Consider the following 21,187-nt stretch of genomic DNA (forward strand, 5'->3'; position numbering starts at 1 on the left):
TTCTTCATTATGAACTTTTACCATCTACCCAAACCATTACAAGTGCAGTGTATAGTGCCCAATTGGAAAGGTTAGCCCAAGCTTTAAGAGAAAAAGAACCCGCGCTGATTAATCGGAAGGGTGTAATTCTTCACCACGATAACGCACGACCGCATACTGCAAGAATCACTGCTGAAAAACTGCGCCAGTTGGAATGGGAAGTTCTCCCTCAACCTGCATATTCTCCTGATATTGCCCCTTCCGATTACCATTTGTTTCGTTCTTTGCAAAACTTTCTTCTTGGAAAAAAATTTAATAATGAAGAATGCCTCAAAAATGCACTGACCGAATTTTTTGCATCAAAATCACAAGAATTTTACAACAGAGGGATTAAAATGCTTCCTGAGCGTTGGGCACAAGTAGTAGAAAACAACGGCAACTATATTGTTGATTAAATGTTGTTGTATTGTTTAAATAAATTCGATTTAAAAAAGTATTAGAAAACGACATTAATTATTACTAGACCTAATAGATCCTTGAATCCAAGAAGCACACAGAACACCTGGCTACCTCAATCCAAAGAGGTCCTCTCCAAGGCACTAGGTATTGAAGCTGTCAAAAATTAATGACAAAGAAAATATTCTCAAAATAACCAGAGAAAAGAAAGAAGTGACCTACCCAGGAAAAACCATCAGAATTTCATCCAACTTCTCGGCAGAAACTCTAAAGCCAAAAGAAAGTGAAACCAAATATTTAAACATTTGAGAGAGAAATTTCCAACCACAAATAATATATCCAGCAATATTATCCTTTAAATGTGAAGGAGAAATAAAGACGATCCCAGACATATAGATGTTGAGGGATTTTATCACCAGAAAACCTCCACTGCAGGAAATACTCAAGAGAGATATTACACTTGAAACAAAGAACATAAAGTCACAACACTAATAATAACATCACCAAAAAACTTATAAACGAAGAAGGGTTAAAAGTATGAATTGGAAAAGAAGGATGAAGAGCAGATGCCTTCAAAAGAAAAAACTAGAAAAACTATAGTGTATATACAGGTTTATTTTTCATATACCTAATAGCAACCTCACACAAAAATCCCTAAATCAAAACATATAGCTTAAAAAAAGAAGAAACACAGAAGTATGAAATACCACCAAACAAAAATGACAGAAAAATAACAGAAAAGAACCCATGGAGTCACAGAGATACCAGAAAACTGAAGATAAAATGGCTATAGTAAGTCCCGAGACATTAATAATTACCCTAAATGTAAATGGCCTAAATTCACCAATAAAAAGGCACAAAGTAACAGAGTGAAAACAAAACCCAACCTGCAAGAGACCCATCTAAGCTGCAAAGACAAATGGGTAGGAAATAATTATCCAAGGAATAACATCCACAGAAAAGCAGGTGCAGCCATACTTGTATCTGACAAGATAGTTTTAAAAGAAAAAAAGATAATATGTGATAAAGATAGACACATCTATAATAGTCCTATCTACTAAAAGAGTGCTATGCAGATTGACCATTATTCTCACACACAAGATGGCTGCCTCCATGTGGTCAAAGATCCTGCCCCCATGTGGACACAAGTTGGCCACCACAAGATTGTCAGCAGGAGAGGGCAGTTTGTTGGGAGGAAGCAAGCCTGCAAGAGAGGGCAGTTGTGGGCAATCAGGCCAGCAGGGGAGGGCAGTTGGGGCGATCAAGCCTACAAGGGAGGGCATTTAGGGGTGACCAGACTGGCAAAGGAGGGAAATTGGGAGTGACCAAGCCTGCAGGGGAAGGTTATTGAGGAGACCCAGGCTTCCAGGGGAGAGAAGTTGGGGGGGAACCAGGCCTACAGGGAAGGGCAGTTAGGGGTGACCAGGCCTGCAAGGGAGGGCAGTTAGGGGCAAAGAAGCTGACAGGGGAGCAGTTAGGCATCAATCAGGCTGGCATGGGAGTGGTTAGGGAGTAATCAGTCTGGCAGACAGAAGTGGTTAGGGGCAATCAGGAAGGCAGGCAGGCGAGCACTTGGGAGCCAGCAGTCCTGGATTGTAAGAGGGATCCCAGATTGGAGAGGGTGCAGGTTGGGCTGAGAAACACACACCCCCATGCACGAATTTCGTGTACAGGGCCCCTAGTCTATAATAATAAAGTCATAATATGCTGATTAGACCAGACATCCTTCCAGATGTCCTTCTGGGATGAAACCGGGACTGTGGCTGTGGGATCGAGGTAGCTGTGGCAATGAAAGTCTACACCTGCACGAATTTTGTGCATTGGGCTACTGGTTATAATGATAAAGCAGACACGACATCAGTAACATTTCCTAATATATATGCACCCAACCAAGAAGCACCGAAATACATAAAACAACTACTCACAGAATTAAGGGGAGAAACAAGTCAAAAGACAACCATAGTTGAGTCTTTTAATACTAAATTGATAGCTCTAGAGACAGATCAGCCAAAGAGAAAATCAATAAAGAAATATCAGCCTAAAAATAAAACACAAGACCAAATAGACATAATTAAAATTTACAGAACCTTTTATCTCAGAACATCAGATTATACATTCTTCTCCAGGGCACATGGAATATTCTCAAGGATAGACCACATGTTTATTAGGCCACAAAACTACCATCCACAAATTCAAGAACGTTGAAATCATACCAAGTTCATTCTCCAATCACTATGCCTTGAAATTAGAAATCAAATGTAAAAAGGGAGTAAAGAAACCCACAAATACATGAAAACTAAAGAATATGTTACCAAAAAGAGACTAGGTCAAAGGAGAAATAAAAGATGAGATCAAAACATATATAGAGACAAATGAAAATGACAATGCAATATAATAGATTAAAACTTCTGGAATGCTTTGAAAGCAATAAGAGGAAGTTTATCTCATTACAGCCCTATCTCAAGGGGGGGGAAAAAAGAGAGAGAGAAATCCCATGTAAAAAAAACTCACATCACATCTTAAAAAACTAGAAGAGGAAGAACAAAGCAGCCCAAAGTCAGCAGAAGAAAGGAAATATAAATTACAGCAGAATTGAAGGAAATGTAGAGAACAAAAAGGATTACGCACAAAAATTAATAAAACAAAGAATATTAGGAAAGACTATATGCCACCAAATTCAAGAACCAAGAAGAAATGGATAAGTTCCTAGAAATATGTAACCTTTTCTAGACTTAACTCATGAAGAATTGGAAAATTTAAGTAGACCAATCAACAGTGAAGACATGAAATTAACCATCAAAAACCTTACAAAAAAAAGTCCAGCCGAAACCGGTTTGGCTCAGTGGATAGAGCCTGTGAACTTAAAAGTCCCAGGTTCGATTCTGGTCAAGGGCATGTACCTTGGTTGCGGGCACATTCCCAGTAGGGGGTGTGCAAGAGGCAACTGATCGATGTCTCTCTCTTATCAATATTTCTAACTCTATCTTTCTCTCTTCCTCTTTGTAAAAAAATCAATAAAATATATTTTAAAAAAATAAAAAAAAGTCCAGGTGCATTGTCTTTACCAATGAATTCTACCAAATGATCAAGGAAGACATAAACCTATCCTTCTCAAATTCTTCCAAAAAACTGAAGATGGAATACTTCTTAACATCTTCTATGAGGCCAATATAACCCCAATACAAAACATAGCAAAGATAAGAAAAAAAGAAAACTACAGACCAATATCTCTGAAAAATACAGATGCAAAAATTCTAAAGAAACTATCATATCAAAATCAACAGTTCATCCAAAAAATAATACATGATCAAGTGGTGTTCTTTCCAGGGGCACAAGGATGGTTCAACATACTCAAATCAATCAATGTAATATACCATATTAACAAATTTAGGATAAAAATTATGATCTTGGTCAATAGATCCAGAAAAACACTGGATAAGTTACAAGATCCATGTATGAGGAACCCTCAGCTAATATCATACTCAATGGTAAAAAATTGAAACGTTTTTCTGTTAAGATCAGGAACAAGACAAGGATGTCCAATCTCCTGACACTGATTCAACACAGTGCTGGAAGTCCAAGCCAGACCAATAAGGAAAGAGAAAGAAATACAAGGCATCCAAATAGGGAAAGAAGAAGTCAAACTCTCACTTTTTACAGACATGATTTTGTATATAGAAAACCCTACAGATTCCACCATAAAACTATTAGAAACAATAAATAAATACAGTCAAGATTCAGGATACAAAAATTAATGTGCAAAAATCCATTGCCTTCAAAACAAATAAAACTTCAGAAAAAGAAATGGAGGAAAAAATTCCTGTTGCATTTGCAACCTAAAGAATAAAATACATAGGAATAAACATAACAAAGACTATGAAAGATCTATATACTGGAAATCATAACGTATAATTAAAAGAGATTGAAAAGGACACAACAAAGTGGAAAAATATTCCATGCTCATGGATTGGAAGAATCAACACAGTTAAAATAGCCATATTACCCAAGCCACTATACAGATTTGATGCAATCCCCATTAAAGAAATAGAAGAAGAAATCATTAGATTTTTATGGAACTACAAAAGACCTCAAATAGTCAAAGCAATCCTGGGGGGGGGGGGGGGGGGGGGGGGGAAACAAAGCTGGAAGTATCATGCTGACTTCAAATTATACCACAGAGCTTTGATAATGAAAACAGCATGGTATTAGCAGAGGAAAAGACACAAGATCAATGCAACAGAATAAAGCCCTGCTATAAAACCACACGTATATGGACAGATATTTTGACAAAGGAGCCAGAAACACACAGTGGTGTAAAGACATTTTCCTCAATAAATGGTGCTGGGAAAACTGAAAAGCCACATGCAAACAAATGAAATTGGATTATAGTTTGTCTCCATGTGCAAAAATTAATTCAAAATGGATCAAAGACCTAATATAAGACCCAAAGCAATAATTAACATAAAAAACAGGTTCCAAATTTATGGATCTTGGTTGTAGAGAACCTTTTATGAAATTTATCCCAAAGGCAAAGGAAATAAAGGCAAAAATAAATGAATGGGACTATATCAAACTAAAAAGCTTCTGCACCTAAAAAAAAAAACTGACTGTAAATAAAAAGGCAGCTTATCAGATAGGAGATGATATTTGCAAACAGTAGCTCCAACACAGGTTTAATTTCCAAAGAACTCATAAAACTCTCCAAACAACCCAGTCAAAAAGGAGGAAGAGGATCTGAAAATAAGACATAGGAACAAGAAGACATAGGAACAGCCAATAGATATTGATATATGAGAAGACATTCAACCTGACTGGCAATTAGGGAAATGCAAATCAAAACTACAATGAGATACCACCTCTCACCTGTTAAGAGTGGCCCGTATCAACAAAACAACCAATTACCAAGTGTTGCAGAGGTTGTAGAAAAATGGAAACCCTCATTCATTGTTGGTAGGAATGTAGATTGGTACAACCACTATGGAAAGCAGTCCAGCAATTCCTTAGAAAATTAATAATAGAGCTACCAGAGGACTCAGTAATCCCTCTCCTGGGTATATACCCGAAAATCTCAAAATCATGTGTTCACGAAGATATATGAGCCCCTATTTTCATTGCAACATTACAGTGACCAAGATATGAAAACCACCAAAGTATCCTGAGATAGCAGACTGGATAAAGAAAATGCGGTACATATACATAATGGAATACTATTCAGCCATAACAAAGGCTGAAATAGTGCCATTTACAACATGGATGGACCTTCAGAACATTATGATAAGAGAAATAAGTCAGAAAAAGCTAAGACCCATATACCGTATTTTTCGGACCATAAGACGCTCCGGACCCTAAGACGCACCAGTTTTTAGAGAAGGGAAATGAAGAAAAAAAGATTCTGAAACAAATAGTGTCCTAAAATATTTTATGTGCATTAAAACCCAACATCACAGTCATAAACACATGTAATCAACCCTGTAAAGTAAACAGCAGCATTTAGAACCATTTTAGAGCCGGGCAAGCACACAGAGACCACACAGAGCCGGGCAAGTAAAAAAACTTTTTTTTTAAAGTACATGTGTAGGCTATATTTGGACCATAAGACGCAGGGACTTTTCCCCCCCACTTCTGGGGGGAAAAAAGTGCGTCTTATGGTCCGAAAAATACGGTAAGTTCACTCATTTGTGGGATATAAAACTGAAACTCATGAACACAAATCATGAACGCAGTTTATTGATTACCAGAGGGAAGAAGATCCTATCTTATCTAATAAAAGAATAATATGCAAATTGGCCATACCTCCGTTACACCCACCAGACACGCCCACCAGCCAATCAGAGTGAATATGCAAATTAATCCCAACCACGATGGTTGCGGTCACAGAGAGTAGGAGGGAGGCTTGGGTTTCTCTGGCAATGGAAGAAGCCAAGCTTTCCGCCTGCCCTAGCCAGTCGAGGCCTCCACTCAAGGCTACAAAGTTTCAATTATAGAAGGTAAACAAATCCAAACAAAAATGGGTGCAGGAGGCTTGGCTCCACTCCAGGCTACAAAATTTCAATTGTAGAAGGAAAATAAATTCCAGATACCAGGGCCTCCTCTTGGTTCGCCAGGGGATGTGGCTGGCCTGTAAAGCACCACAGGCTTCACCCAAATCACCCCATGCCCCAAGGGAACCCCCACCCTGATCTGGGACACCCTTCAGGGCAAACCAGGTGGCCCCTACTGTGCACCAGGCCTCTATCCTATCTAATAAAAGAGTAATATGCAGATTGACCATCACTCCAACACACAAGATGGCTGCTCCCTTATGGTCAAAGATCCTGCCCCCATGTGGACACAAGATAGCCACCATAAGATGACCAGCAAGGGAGGGCAGTTGGGGGTGACCAGGCCAACAGAAGAGGGAAGTTGGGGGTGACCAGGCCAACAGAAGAGGGAAGTTGGGGGCAAACAGGCTAGCACGGGAGCAGTTAGGCATTAATCAGGCTGGCATGGGAGTGGTTAGGGGGTTATAAGGCTGGCAGGCAGAAGCAGTTAGGGGCAATCAGAAAGGCAGTAGGCCAGCAGTTGGGAGCCAGCAGTCCTGGATTGTGAGAGAGATGTCCGACTGCCCGTTTAGGCCCGATCCCAAAGGGATGCACCGGGCCTCTAGTTATATGATAATAGATGACTTTGAGTGGTGTGTACACAGTATTTATAGATCTTATAACAGAAACTCACATCTAAAACCTCTATGTTCATGTTGACCAATGCCACCCCAATAAATTGAGAAATTTAAAAAGTTAATTTCTTTACATTAAAAAAGCAAACAACCAAGCAACAAAAAATATCTAATACTGCTACGTGCAGTGTCTGGGTTTCAGCACTTAAGAACTAATTTTAAGCATTTGGAAATTTTGCATTATGCGGTCATTTTTATTCACTGAAGCATTAATTTGTGTGAATACTGTATAGCTATAAACTTAGATTACATCTTGCTAGAAAGGGTTTAAGTTTATATGGATCTTTATACTGATGATTCTTGTGGCCTTCTCTTTAAACTTGATCCCTGTGAATCATAGAATCATATTTCCAACTGCTTACTGGAAAGTTAGTTATTTTCATGATCATGGTATCTCCCCTGACAAGTACAATAATTAAGAAAATGAGTTATTTTCAAAGAAAAACACACATATTCCTTTTGATTAACATCACTGAGGCAAGAAATACTGTCAGCAATATATTCTCTATCTTCAAATTAGTAGAGGCTTCCCTTTTAATTTCACCCCTCCTGTTAATTTACACTAGGGCCTATTTGCTTGCAGCATCTCCCAATACAAAGTTATATAATAGTATTTCAGTAGCTATTAAACTCAGTTCTTGAAACACGTCTCATCCAAAATGAGATATTACAAAGTTATTACAGATATTTTATCACACGAACTAAATTATTTCCTTTCATTACATTTGTGACTAATAAGTGTATCACTTTTATTAAACACAATTAATATTTATTAATACCAATCAATGAAACAGATTCTCCAAAACTAAAGTAAAAGAAGGATAAGTTGTATTTAACAGAAGTACAAATTCTAGACCTTAATATTAATAGGCTTTAGCCGAAACTGGTTTGGCTCAGTGGTAGAGCGTTGGTCTGCGGACTGAAAGGTCCCAGGTTTGATTCCGGTCAAGGGCATGTGCCTGAGTTGCAGGCACATCCATGGTGGGGGGTTGTGCATGAGGCGGCTGGTCGATGGTCGATGTTTCTCTCTCATTGACCGTTTCTAGCTCTCTATCTCTCTCCTTACCTCTCTCTAAAAAAATCAATAAAATATATTTTAAAATAATATATTAATAGGCTTTAAATATGTTTCAGTATATATTGCACTTACCTTATGGGCAGGGACCAGATTTACCAAAACTGTATCCAAAAGCTCCTGAGATACTGTATCACCTTCACAAATAATGGAACTCATGAGGTCTACCATGTGCATATGAACTTTCTGATTGTGGCCATTGCTGAAATTCAAAATAGATATTTAGGGTGTAACTAAAATATTCATTATTTAATCATAACATGGTATTAACAAACATTACACTTTATTAAAAAGATACTAAAATATTAATTATATCAAATTCTATATATTCATTTAAAGTTTCCCTAGCTCCCAAATCTTCTAATAGTATCCAAAATCTTTTTTTAAACTACATTTCCTGGATTACTTTCCCCTAATTTTAACAAGTCTCAAAATCAAAAGTAATTAACTCAAATACAACATTATATTTAACTTCAGAAAATCAAATTGCTTTGCTGAAGTTCATTATAGTAATTTTAAAGAACACACAAATAATTCAACTATTCATATGAATTAGTCAGTAATACATGTTAATAAAAAGATAAAAACATAACCCTAGAAATATTTTTACATTGGGTATAGATTGTCTTAATGCTACGCTTGTATTATTTTCTATATCACAAACTTGATTATTTGTTTTTAAATCATCTATAAAAATGTTAATAAATTTTTAAGTTACAACTCTTAGCCTTCCAATATTTATAACAAACACAGTTTACGCAGATTCGTCTGCAAGTTAAAAACTCTTCATATTTTAAAAAGTTGCATAAACTTACTTTATAACTGAAAATAATGTTCTGTATAATTGTGTAAAAATTTCATTGCTATCTTCCAACTCAAAGCATATGTTATATGACTTGACCCAAGCAATGTTCTAAAAAAGGTAAAAAAGATGAAAGATAAACACTTTAATTAGTACAAATGTACCAGCACACAAAAAAAATTTTTTTTAAATGCCATTTCAAGATATGATATATTGCTTACCTCAAGTAAATAAAAATACCTATTGAATTGTGGGCTCTTTGTATCCTCTAACCCCTTCAACTGCCTTGTTATAAACATAAATATATCCTAAAAAAACAACAACAAAGTATTGTTTATATTATAGAATGCTAAATTAAAATATCCAATGCTAAAGCTAATTCAGCACTAGTATCTATCCTAATAAATCATAAACAATCAAGAAAAAATTGCATTTGGCTGAAAATTTTCAAAAGGACATCATATGAAAATACCAATTAAATTACTACCCCTGAAATTTTTTAAATGGACATCATATGAAAATACCAATTAACTTACTACCCTTCATAGGAAATTAGAAAATCGTTTACTCTGATCTTAGAGAAAAATTTCATCTTAAGGCAAGTTAAAATAAAATAGACCTAAAAAGTGAGTGAACAAAAATTTATGCTAACTTTATCAGAATAAAAGAGGCAGCACTGACTGGGAATTGATCAGCTTTGCTAGAACAGCACCTATGGATGGCAATTATATAGCAAGAAAACAGTTTAGGAGCCTTAAAATTCCAAAATAAAATCTCCAAGTAAAAAGACAATAGTTCGCAGAAGGTTAGAAATTTTAAGACCTTTAAGAAGTTAACTTTTAAGCTTCCTATCTAATTGTTATAATTATTTGTCTCTCCCTACCAGTTTTCAATCTATCTCTATCCCTTGCTTTCTATTTTTGGGTTTGCTCCCCACCTCCCATTGAAGGGGGGGGCAGGTAGGAGGAAATGAGTTCATGTGTCTCTCTCATGGGGATCTCTCTCTCTCTCTCTCTCTCTCTCTCTCTCTCTCTCTCTCTCTCTCTCTCTCTCTCTCTCTCTCTCCCTCCCTCCCTCCCTCTCTCTCTCTTTCTCTCTCTCTCTTTCTCTTCTTCCCTCCCTCCCTGTGCCTCTACCCCCTGTTAGTTCCTTTCCAATCTTTCTAAAAAGCAATGGAAAAAATATCCTCTGGTAAGGATTAACATACAACAACAACAAAAAAGTAGAAAAATGTTTCCCTTAGAAGTAAAATGATAAACAAGCATATTTTTTAAAGAAAAGAAATGTAATATGCAGATAACTAAGTATATTTTCAAGAAAAACACTGTCAAAAGTACATTCTTCAAAAATGATTACTATGACAGTACTGTGAAAAATATGTCCTCCATGAATAAACCCTTCTGGTTTGACTATGGAAACTGTCATGTTGACTACCTGAAGATGGAAAGGCAACAGTCATTTATAATCTCTCCAACAATCATTGACCTAAATGTGAAGTTAGGTGTAAAGGGTTTTCCTATGACAACAATAAACTGACATTGTAAAGGTGAGAATCAAAGTGTCACAATTTGCCAAAACCAGTTTGGCTCAGTGGATAGAGCGTTGGCCTGGGGACTCAAGGGTCCCAGGTTTGATTCCGGTCAAGGGCATGGCATGTACCTTGGTTGCGGGCACATCCCCAGTAGGGGGTGTGCAAGAGGCAGCTGATCGATGATTCTCTCTCATCAATGTTTCTAACTCTCTATCTCTCTCTCTTTATTAAAAAAACAAAAACAAAACCAAGTGTCACAATTGTCTATTATTACTACTATAGACTAAGAAAATTGTAACTTTGATGCAGAGTGAAGACTATTCCATAAATACTTAAAAACACCCTCAAAATGAATACTTTATAAGTACTACCCCAATAAAATGAAAAAAGTATTTATAATTAAGATCCCCAAAACAGATCAGAAAAAATAAGATACTCTTAATTTTTCAGCTATGAAGTAATCCAAAGACTCTAATCTTAACTCTTCAATGTTCTTCTCATAAATTGTCCTGAGAAATACACAATAGAGGTAGAAGAAATCATGTAGCAGCACTAAGTTACACTTCCCTCTTCATGAGAATACCAAGAAGACACCAGGTGAGGAAGAGCCACAGTCAATCAAATACAATCACTCCTTAAACCAATTAAGTACTTCCAAATGAGACATTCAAATTAGAAGTCAAGATATACACTTGGGTGTACGACTACACAAATCAGCTCCCATTAGTTACTAAAGTCTCTATCATTCTCAACTCTTTCAATGTAATTCTACTTTTAAGTAACAAATACTAGCTCCTACCACCACCATCCTGAGATTGTTTTACCAATCAAAAATGTAAAGCAAGTATATCCATCAAGTCTAGGCATTCCATAGTCTAATTTGGCAGACATTATCAAATAAGTAGGTTCCTCACTCCTATATCAAGAAGCAATTGCATAAATTAAAGAATCAAGTCTTATTTTTCACCAGAGAAACCTAGCTCCTGACACATAATTAAGATCAATATTTATTAAATAAATCTAAATTGACTGCCATTTTTTCACACTGGGTATTAATTATCTTCCCATGGACTCATTCTCTAATCAATTTGTCACAATTCTCTTTTACTGTGTCTTTTGTTGTCAGTTTTTCTAATTTTCTGCCTAACTTACCTTATTAATTTTTCTTATTGTATGTTTTTTCTACAGCTAGATTAATAGCGCTATTCCACTTTTTTCGTATTTTAAAGATTTACCACGCATAAGGCTTTATTTACACATACTATAATTAGGTCTTTTTCTTTTTCATTAAAATTTTGTTCATATTATTTTCTTCAACACAATTCAGATCAAACCTTCTATTAAATGAATTAGGATATATATAAATGGATTATATATATTCAGGTTTATAATGGATACTGTCTTATAAATAACAAACATGGTCTTTAACACAGTTTTTCAAAAGGAAAAACAATTGTCCCCCAAGTAATATGGAAATAAAACTAATGACGACATAAAAAGTATAGAATAAACACCAGAAACTGTTTTCTAAAAGCAAGTACTTAATGGGAATAAGCGTTATGGGGAGGAAGTAAATTCTAAAGAAAACAAGAAGTTTCACAAAAGATTTCTCAGCTAATGTTTAATGTCTAAGAAGCCAAAGAAATTACCTAAACACTTTAACTCCCATTTTAGTTAGGAAGATAAATAGAAGTATCAGTCAATCTTGGCAGTTCTTTAAATCAGTACTTGCCTTTAGTTTATCTGGAGATGTGTACGGAGCTTCAGGAGCATAAATCCTGAAAATATCAGCCAGGCAGCAGGCTACCAGTAGGCGAACATCTTTATCAGGATGCTTGAGAAAAAAGTCTGAAGCTAGATGTAAAGCTAGGTTTAAATAAAGCTCCTTTTCTTCTTCAGAGTCCTGGTCCATATCCATGAAAGTTTTCACAACCATCTATACAAAAACACAATAATCAAATAATGAAATCCTTCATGTAAAAATAAAGTTATTTGAAATAAAAGCCATATTAATTGCAAAGGTTAAACTTTCAATAAATATACTTTTATTTTTCCCCTGGAAGTGTCTACCTGAGAGAACAAGATTCTTATAAAACTCTAGGGTAAATAACTTTTCTTCAAAAGATAGAAGTAAAATACCTTTAATTTATGCATACCAGCTAACCAGATTTAAAAAATTTAAAGCTACCTTTACATAGTGCTTCTGACATCATTGATACAACTGGAATAAAAGGAGTATGTCCCTTCTTAAAAACACATCCTCTTAATATATCTAATCCTTTTATTACGAGAAAAGTATACGTCTAAAGAAAAACCTAGAATGACAATTTACTTTTCCATCTGAGCCATAAACCACTCCAGATACATGGATTAATATATTCAGCTAAAAAAAAGAATATGTAAATAGATTAAACAAAGGATGGCAAAGATGCATCCCTAAATGTGGGAAAGCTATCCTGAGAGACTACCATAGCATCCAACAAAGTATTTCTTGTGCCGAAGTAAAATATAATATGAAATGGATAGTTCATTAGTAGGACTCAATAACATGTATAGAATGAACCTACTAGAAAGGTTCCTTTTCCAAAAACATTTACATTAAAGAAGTGGGATAAACATAAGAATGGGGAGAAACAGTACAGTTTAAATTCTGTGAAGATCTCCCTCTAATTTCAGTACTAGTAGTCTCTCGTCTATACTATTACCACTTCAAATAAGACAACAAAATTGCCTAACTTCACAAAGGCACAGGAAAGTTGACCATCTGGCATCCACTAGGTGGTGCTGCAAATACTAATCAACAACCAGGGCTAGCCACCAAGTTATCAATGTCTAGGAAATGGTCCTGGAGACATGCTGCAAGGATTTCCACTCTAGAAAAGAGTAAAGAGCTAGACATAGAGCTAGACGTCTGAGTAATAAATGTCCAATGTCTTACTGAATTCTCAGAACAGCCGTGAGAAACTGTCCAGGCGTCTTCAAACTACGGCCCGCGGGCCACATGCAGCCCGCAGAGGAGTCTGATCCGGCCCCCCAGGTTTTTTGGGCAGTGAGCGCAGCCGAGGTGTTACAGTAGGAATTAGTAGTTCATATAGCTCTCTGAGGGACCGTGATCTGGCCCCCACTTTAAAAAGTTTGAGGACGCCTGGAATAGACCCTCAGTTCTATTATGTCAGATGCCAGAATCAAAAGTACACTAAACCTTCCAGGGTATAATGTCCAGATTACTCTCTTAACTTTTTAATTTTATTACTTTCAAGATATATGCTTTGATGACCTATTGTATTGTGAAAAGAGACAAAGAAAAAAATACCTATATGCAGAGAGCTATTTCTTTCTCTACAGTGAATCTTACATATTAACAAATTGTTATAATTTATACTAGTAAAACTAGCAGTTGTACTTGGACATGTTAAAAATTATCATCATCCCACACCAAATCCTGTTTATATTTATATAAGAAGTTTGCTAAAATAGTGGTAAGTGTAAATTAGGAAAATTAAAGAAGATAAATTATATTAATCAAAATACAGTTGGGCATAAATATCTCAAATATAATGAAAGCATTTATAATAATAAAAGCCTAAGCAACCATTGCAACTGAACATATGATTGAACAGGCTGCATGGGATGAATAGGCCAGCAGGGGGGTTAGTGAGGGACGACCAAATGACCAAACAACAAGCTGGGTGAGGCGACCAGTCCGGCGGTGGTAGAGGGGTGGGAGTGTGGGGGAGGCAGTGAGGGGCAACCAAACAAGAGGGGCAGTTGGGGGCGACCAGGCCAACAGGAGGTGGGGACAGTGAAGGCCAACAGAGGAGGTAGTAAGGGGCAACCAGGCAAGCAGGGGGAGGGGGAGCAGTTAGGGGTAATCAGGCAGGCAGATGAGCAGTTAGGAGCCAGTGGTCCCGAATTGTTAGAGGGATGTCTGACTGTCAGTTTAGGCCCCATCCCCAGAATTGAGCCTAAACCTGCAATTGGACATCCCCCAAGGGGTCCCAGATTGGCTGAGGGGACACCCCCTCCTCCTCCCATTGCACAAATTTCATGCACCGGGCCTCTAGTACTACAAATACTAAATGTAAGCACTATACAAAATATTCTAAGACTAACAAATAAGTTTACTCAAAGGCTAGATAAGGGGGAATTCCTCACTACTGTCTACAACTTAAATGGTGGTATAAACTCATCAGTAACTCATGAGTCCTCTGAATTAAAAAAGATGCCAGAGAAAATAACATCTCTAAAAGTCGTTGTACACGAATCAACTTCTAAGTTTAGTCTCTGTGTTTAATATAAGTTTCTTAGCAAATAATAGGGTTGTTTACCTACCACAGCTAAAATATAAATAAATATCAGGAAATAAATGTATTTGTTTCCCTAAAAAGTCTATAGGTCAAGAGATGAATATACACAGAAGAAAAAAAACACAACACCCTATACAGAAAGGGTTTGTAGCTTGACTATTTTTATTAAGATATATACTGATTTCTAACTAGATAAAATATCCACATACTGTTAAATTGAACCTGCTCAAAGATATATTTGTGTTTTAATAACAAGCATGTGATATTTGACATCCTAATACTTTAAGCATAAAACTATAACACTATAAGACTTCACCATGAAATTAGAGTAGTGGTTTATCTTCTAATAAAAATAAAGCATGTAGCAATAGCTATAAAACAGTAGTTTGCTTTAAAGTTCCTGGGCCTTCATTGATTAATTATGGCAAGTTTCTTATCTTGAAATATAAGTAAATAATGATAGATCAAGTAAAATAAATGACTCAGTTGATTCAACCAAGAGGGGGGAAAAATACTCAAAAATTTTAAAAATACAACTGGTAAATCAATTTAATATTCTCCTTGGCCACTCTCTTCCTTTAGCCATTTTAACAATCAAAGAAGTTCACTGCTATGAAGGAAAAGGAGACATATTATTCTAATACATAGGAAGAGGCTCTTGCCATAGAATGACCGCCTCATTTATAAAAGTTCACCATCAATGTTGATTCATTCATGTATGTCAAAACAGAGAGAAAAGATACAGTAAAGCTCTTTAACCTACTCTTTTTTTTTTAATATATATTTTATTGATTTTCCACAGAGAGGAGGGGAGAGGAATAGAGAGCTAGAAACGTCCATGAGAGAGAAACATCGACCAGCTGCCTACTGCACACCCCCTACAGGGGATGTGCCCGCAAGCAATATACATGCCCTTGCCCGGAATCAAACCTGGGACCCTTCAGTCCGCAGACCGACGCTCTATCCACTGAGTAAACCAGTTTCGGCTTTAACCTACTCTTAAATAACTTATGAAAAAGCAAAATATAGCCTGAGTGTTCAGTACAAAATTTTAAAACTTCCTTTTTCATAGGAGACAACTTTCTATAGGCAAAAATGAATATGAATATTATGGATTTTTTTCTTTATACTAAACAATAGTAGACCATAGAAAATATAAGCCTCACCTTTCTAATTGCTCTCCTATTAACAATAGCTAAGAAACCATACAATTCTTTTTTTTTAAAATATTTTATTGATTTTTCACAGAGAGGAAGAGAGAGGGATAGAGAGTTAGAAACATCGATGAGAGAGAATCATTGATCAGTTGCCTCTTGCACACCCCCTACTGGGGATGCGCCCGCAACCAAGGTACATGCCCTTGACCGGAATCGAACCCGGGACCTTTCAGTCCGCAAGCCGACGCTCTATCCACTGAGCCAAACTGGTCCCGGCACCATACAATTCTTTATTGATCCTTTCCCTTCCATTCCCTGCTTTGATTTGCTTTTTAAAGTTACCCTAACAAGATACAGCACTAATAGAGCCCCACACCCTTAAAGGGATTGGGGGGGGGGGGGGCAAACAAAACCCAATTTTACTCACCTTTAACCGTCTCACCATCTCCTCTTTCGATATTTTATCTGAGATTTCCTTGACGCCAGGAGGATAAGTAATTTTTCCATCATTGGTCCTTGTCTTTGAATGAGCCATGATGGAAATATTTTTACCCCTAAAAACAAGAAAGTGATTAATTGCAAATCAAAAAATTAAAAAACATTCATAATAAACATGAAAAGTAACATTCCTAATTCACAGTAATTCACTTACCTAATTAATGAAAAACATTTTATTGAACATTTCCCAATTTATTTTCATTTTTATTAGTGGCAAGCTAGTTTATTTACATTAACCTTCCAACTACAAAAACTAAAATTGACAAAAAATGTGCAAATTAAGTATATTTTTAAAGTGCCACAAATTTCTCTCTTAAAATCTAAGAGAATACAGAAACCCAGGGAAGTAAATAGAGCACTGGAGCATTATACTATATCCATTTATGCCCACTGGATACTTGTCAACACTGAGAAGTCATCTAGAGTTCAGTTTTGGTGTTCTTATAGGGCAAGGAGAGTGGGAAAATCTAAATCTGTTGAGGTAGAATGCCAAATAATAGACCTCCTGACATTAATGTGGAATACTACGCCATCCCCCAAAAGATAACACCTGCGGGGGGGGGGGGGGGGTGGTGGAGAATAAGCCAAGGGTCAAATGTGCCCTTGCCCCCATCACCACACACAGGGGACAGCAGAGAAGGCTGCCTTGGTATTAAGTAAAAAACTAATACAAGGGGGCAAGAGCTCAGTAGTGTTGACCATGGGTCTACACATTTACTAAGGTTCACATAATTAAGTAGTTCAAAGAACCTCAACAAATGAACTCAGTGACCCCCTTACTGGTTATATCCTCAGCACCTAATATCAATAATTCCAAGGCCTGGCCAGCATTGCTCAGTAGCTCAGTAGTTATGCACTGACCTATGAACCAAAAGGTTATGGTTAAAATACTGGTCAGGGCACATGCCCAGGGTGCTGGCTCAATCCCCAGTGTGGGGCAAGCAGGATGCAGCTAATCAATGATTCTCTCTCATTACTGATATTTCTGTCTCTCCCTTTCCCTTCTTCTCTGAAACTAATGAAAGTGTATTCAAAATAATTCCAAGTCCTGCCTAGGAGAGCATGTTCATTCTATGCCTTAATGACATTTCTAGGACAGCGAACATTATCAAGTAAAAAATAACTAAGTGCCTGAGGAAACAAGAACCACTATGAGGAGGAACCAGCCGAAATATCAGACGTCAAGAACAGATCCACAAGCACTTAAAATATTATAATTATCAGATTACTTTATAATTTTATAATTATAATTTTAAAGAAATTATAATTTCTTTATAATTTTAAAGAAATAAAAGACAATTCTGAATAAAAATTATAAAAAGTAAATTAACATATTTGAATGAAAAAACATAACTTCTAAAAATAGAAAAATAAAGAACTGAAATTTAAAACTCAATTGATAAGGTTATTAGCAGATTAGAAAAAGCTATTAAAATTAGTGAACTGGAAGAGAAGTAAGAAGAAATTATCCAAAAATATAGAAAAGGGAAACATAAAAATAGAAAAAGGTTAGAAAGGTTTAACTTATGATTCATGGAAGTATAGAAGAAACTAGACCGAGGTCCCTATCTGAGAATATCATAACACACCAATCCACAAATTAAAGAAGCAAAGTATTAGTAATAATAAAACAAAGAAAATCTTAAAGCAGACATATTACCTTGACATGAAAAGTATTTAATTTAAACTAAGAGGTTCCTTCTCAACTGCAATAACATAATATAAGCCAAAAGACAGCAAAAATGTCATTTTCAATATGGGGAAAAATTTTGATTGCAGTGCTCAAGTTTACATTAACATATATAGCACAGAGAACATTGCTTAGCACAGAGATTTTAAAATTTAAATATAGAAAGCTTACAGAAAAACAATTCTACCTAATAAAAGAGTAATATGCAAATTAACTATCACTGTTCCACCAGCCACACCCACCAGCCAATCAGAGCATGTATGCAAATTAACCACAACCAAGGTGGCTGCAGCCACAGAGGCTTGGGTTTCTCTGGCAACGGAAGCAAAGCTTTCCACCTGCCCTAGCAGGACTAAGCCTCCACTCCAGACTACAAAGTTTTAATTACAGAAGGTAAAAAAAATCCAAACAGAAACGGCTGCTGCCATGGAGCCAACAGGAGGCTTGGCTCCACTCCAGGCTACAAAGTTTCAATTGTAGAAAATAAATATATCCCAGATACCAGGGCCTCCGCTTGGGTCACTGGGGGGCGTGGCTGGCCTGCAAACCACTACAGGCCCCTCTCTTAGGCCACCACATGCCCCAAGGGAACCCCCACCCTGATCTGAGACACCCTTTAGGACAAACCAGCTGGACCCCACTGTGCACCAGGCATCTATCCTATCTAATAAAAGAGTAATATGCAGATTGACCATCACTACAACACTCAAGATGGCTGCCCCCATGTGGTCAAAGATCCTGCCCCTATGTTGACACAAGATGGCCACCACAAGATAGCCAGCAGAGGAAGGCAGTTGGGAGACACCAGGTCTGCAAAGGGAGGGCAGTTGAGAAGGACCAGGTCTGCAAAGGGAGGGCAGTTGGAGGTGATCAACCTTGCAGGGGAGGGCAGTTAGGGGTGACCAGGCCAGCAAAGGAGGTAAGTTGGTGGCAAACAGGCTGACAGGGGAGCAGTTAGACATCAATCAGGCTGGCATGAGAGTGGTTAGGGAGTGATTAGGCTGGCAGGCAAGCAGTTGGGAGCCAGCAGTCCTGGATTGTGAGAGGGATGTCCGAATGCCCTAAATGGGAAGTGAGACATCCTTCGAGGGGTCCCAATTTGGAGAGGGTGCATGCTAGGCTAAGAGACACCTCCCCCTTCCACTCTGTGCATAAATTTCTTGCACCAGGCCTCTAATAAAAATATAAGTACAAAACATTGAAAGTAAAAAAATAAAAATAAAAATACCACCATGCAGTGACTAAGGAGAGTAACTTAAATAGAAATCTTAAAATAAAAATTTAAAAGGTAAGCTCCAGGACTCATTCCTTGGTATTAACTCAACAGAAATACATACAATTGTTCACCACAAGACAGGCATAAAAATGTTCATAGCAATATCACTTACAATAGTCAAAACAGAAAGCACAAATGCCTATCAACAGCAGGATAATAGGTAAATTGGAATATAACATAACAGTTATAGAGTAAATAAACTACTGCTTCAAATATAGATTAACATTACAAAGAAAGTTATATAAAAGAAGCCAGGCATAAAACATGGTACAGCGTTAAACAATGCTACATGAATTCAAAACAAGGGAACCTAATCTTAAGTCAGGACAGTAGAAACCTTTGGATAGATACATAACTAAAAGATGACTAAGAAGGGATTTCTTAAATATAGGTAACGTTGTTCCTTATCTGGATGCTTGTTACACTATTATTTTCACTTGTATAAAGTTATACTTATAATTTTTACATCTAAACTATATTTCAACAACAAAAAAGAAAATCTCAAAACATTCCAAAATTTTAAAGTACTTCCTATAAAGCAAACAGGCACAGAATCATCACAGTCAAAAATCACAGGCAAATCTTACAAATTTTTTATATAAATTTGAAAATTGAGTAAATTGGAGAAAAACTTCACCTTACCAAAAATAATCAAGGAAAAAAATACTTTTAAGAAACTAAATAGTCAATAAATCAACACAATAAAATAACCAAATCTAGATGGCTTTACTAGTGAGTTCTACCAAATAATTGAGGAAGAAATACAACATTGCCTTTATCTATGGTTTCACTTTCCAATTTGTTGCCTGCAATTAATAGTGGTCAGAAAGTTTCATAAACTATATAGACGTACTGCACAGTTCTGAGCAGCATGATGAAATCTCACACAGTCCCACTCTGTCTTGCCCAGGATATAAATCGTTCCTTGCTCAATGTATACACTCTGTAAACACTACTCACAGTTAGTCACTTAGCCATCTGGATTAACAGATTGATTGTTGTAGTATCCCAGTGTTAGTGTTCATAATTATTTTACTTAGTAAGGGCCCCAAAATGTAAGAGTTGTGATGCTGGCATTTCGGATATGCCAAAGAGCAGCATAAAATTACTTCCTTTAAGTAAAAAGGTAGGTATGTGTAGGAAAAATATAGCATATACAAGGGATGGCAAAAGGTTTGTTCATATGGAAAAAAAAATTAATAAACAAGAATAAACTTTGTTGCCGGCACCGGTTTGGCTCAGTGGATAGAGCGTCAGCCTGCGGACTGAAAGGTCCCGGGTTTGATTCCGGTCAAGGGCATGTACCTTGGTTGCAGGCACATCCCCAGTAGGGGGTGTGCAAGAGGCAGCTGGTCGATGATTCTCTCTCATCGACATTTCTAACTCTCTATCCCTCTCTCTTCCTCTCTGTGAAAAATCAATAAAATATATTAAAAAAATAAAAAATAAAAAAATAAACTTTGTTGTGTACTAACAATTGTAAACTCACTTTTGCCCATCCCTGCATAGGGTTAAGTACTTTTCATAGTTTCAGCCATCCACTGGAGATCTCGCAACATATTATCTGAGGATAAGGGGAACCATCTGGAATTTTGTTACATGAATAATTCCAAGGACTAGAAAACAAGGGAATCCTTTCTATCTAATTTTATGCAACTAACTCCCTAAACATTATACCAAGACCCAAAGTAAAAAATAAGA

At 36.7% G+C, this 21,187-nt stretch overlaps 1 protein-coding gene across 10 annotated transcripts in view; it reads right to left on the reverse strand.

Moving 5' to 3' along the window:
- Nucleotides 1-21,187, reverse strand: part of PDS5B (PDS5 cohesin associated factor B) — a 213,873-nt gene that overhangs the window by 132,294 nt on the left and 60,392 nt on the right. For 8 of the 10 annotated variants that reach the window (XR_006742919.1, XM_045588607.1, XM_036456226.2 and 5 more), the window contains exons 2-6: nucleotides 16,450-16,576; nucleotides 12,291-12,494; nucleotides 9,249-9,335; nucleotides 9,041-9,138; nucleotides 8,301-8,427 (exon numbers count right to left, since the gene is read on the reverse strand). Coding sequence is in view for 9 of the 10 variants with exons in the window: in XM_045588607.1 (XP_045444563.1) it covers nucleotides 8,301-8,427; nucleotides 9,041-9,138; nucleotides 9,249-9,335; nucleotides 12,291-12,494; nucleotides 16,450-16,557 (624 nt within the window). In the remaining variant the exon portion in view is untranslated. Of the gene's footprint in view, nucleotides 1-8,300; nucleotides 8,428-9,040; nucleotides 9,139-9,248; nucleotides 9,336-12,290; nucleotides 12,495-16,449; nucleotides 16,579-21,187 lie in introns of those variants that run through there. The other 2 variants (XM_045588606.1, XM_045588609.1) reach the window with 2 other exon arrangements.

Source organism: Pipistrellus kuhlii, unplaced genomic scaffold (assembly GCF_014108245.1).
Source record: "Pipistrellus kuhlii isolate mPipKuh1 unplaced genomic scaffold, mPipKuh1.p scaffold_m20_p_3, whole genome shotgun sequence".
NCBI classification, from domain to species: Eukaryota; Metazoa; Chordata; class Mammalia; order Chiroptera; family Vespertilionidae; genus Pipistrellus; species Pipistrellus kuhlii.